The 325-nt window shown below is 71.1% G+C and overlaps 1 protein-coding gene across 1 annotated transcript in view; it reads right to left on the bottom strand.

Moving 5' to 3' along the window:
- ARHGAP45 (Rho GTPase activating protein 45) overlaps nucleotides 1–325 on the bottom strand; it is an 11,917-nt gene that overhangs the window by 7,834 nt on the left and 3,758 nt on the right. The window contains 3 exon segments of the mRNA XM_027769540.1: nucleotides 31–141; nucleotides 246–321; nucleotides 323–325. The exon segment at nucleotides 323–325 is cut by the window's right edge and continues 97 nt beyond it. Coding sequence (XP_027625341.1) covers nucleotides 31–141; nucleotides 246–321; nucleotides 323–325 — 190 coding nt within the window.

Raw genomic sequence — 325 nt, 5'->3', positions numbered from 1 at the left:
GCCCGCTGCCCGCCGCGGGGCACGGCCCACCTGCACGAAGGTCTGCGTCTGCAGCGTGCCCACCGCCTGCACCAGGCCGTGGCCCAGCTCCAGGTCCTGCTCCAGAGCCAGCGAGTAGATGGACAGCAGGGGCATGTGGGGCTGCGGGGACAAGGTTGTCACTGCGGGAAGGGCTGGAACGGGCCACCCGCGGGCCTCCCGGGCCCTGCAGCCCCGGCCCTCGTGCACCACTGCCGGGAGCCCACCTCTTGCATGACGCCCTGTCTGCAGTTGTGCACGATCTTCTGCAGGCCTTTGGCGAACTCCAGCTCTGCGGGGTCAGGGG

The sequence above is a fragment of the Tupaia chinensis genome, unplaced genomic scaffold (assembly GCF_000334495.1).
Source record: "Tupaia chinensis unplaced genomic scaffold, TupChi_1.0 Scaffold149964_1, whole genome shotgun sequence".
NCBI classification, from domain to species: Eukaryota; Metazoa; Chordata; class Mammalia; order Scandentia; family Tupaiidae; genus Tupaia; species Tupaia belangeri.
This window is presented reverse-complemented; position numbering and strand designations above follow the sequence as displayed.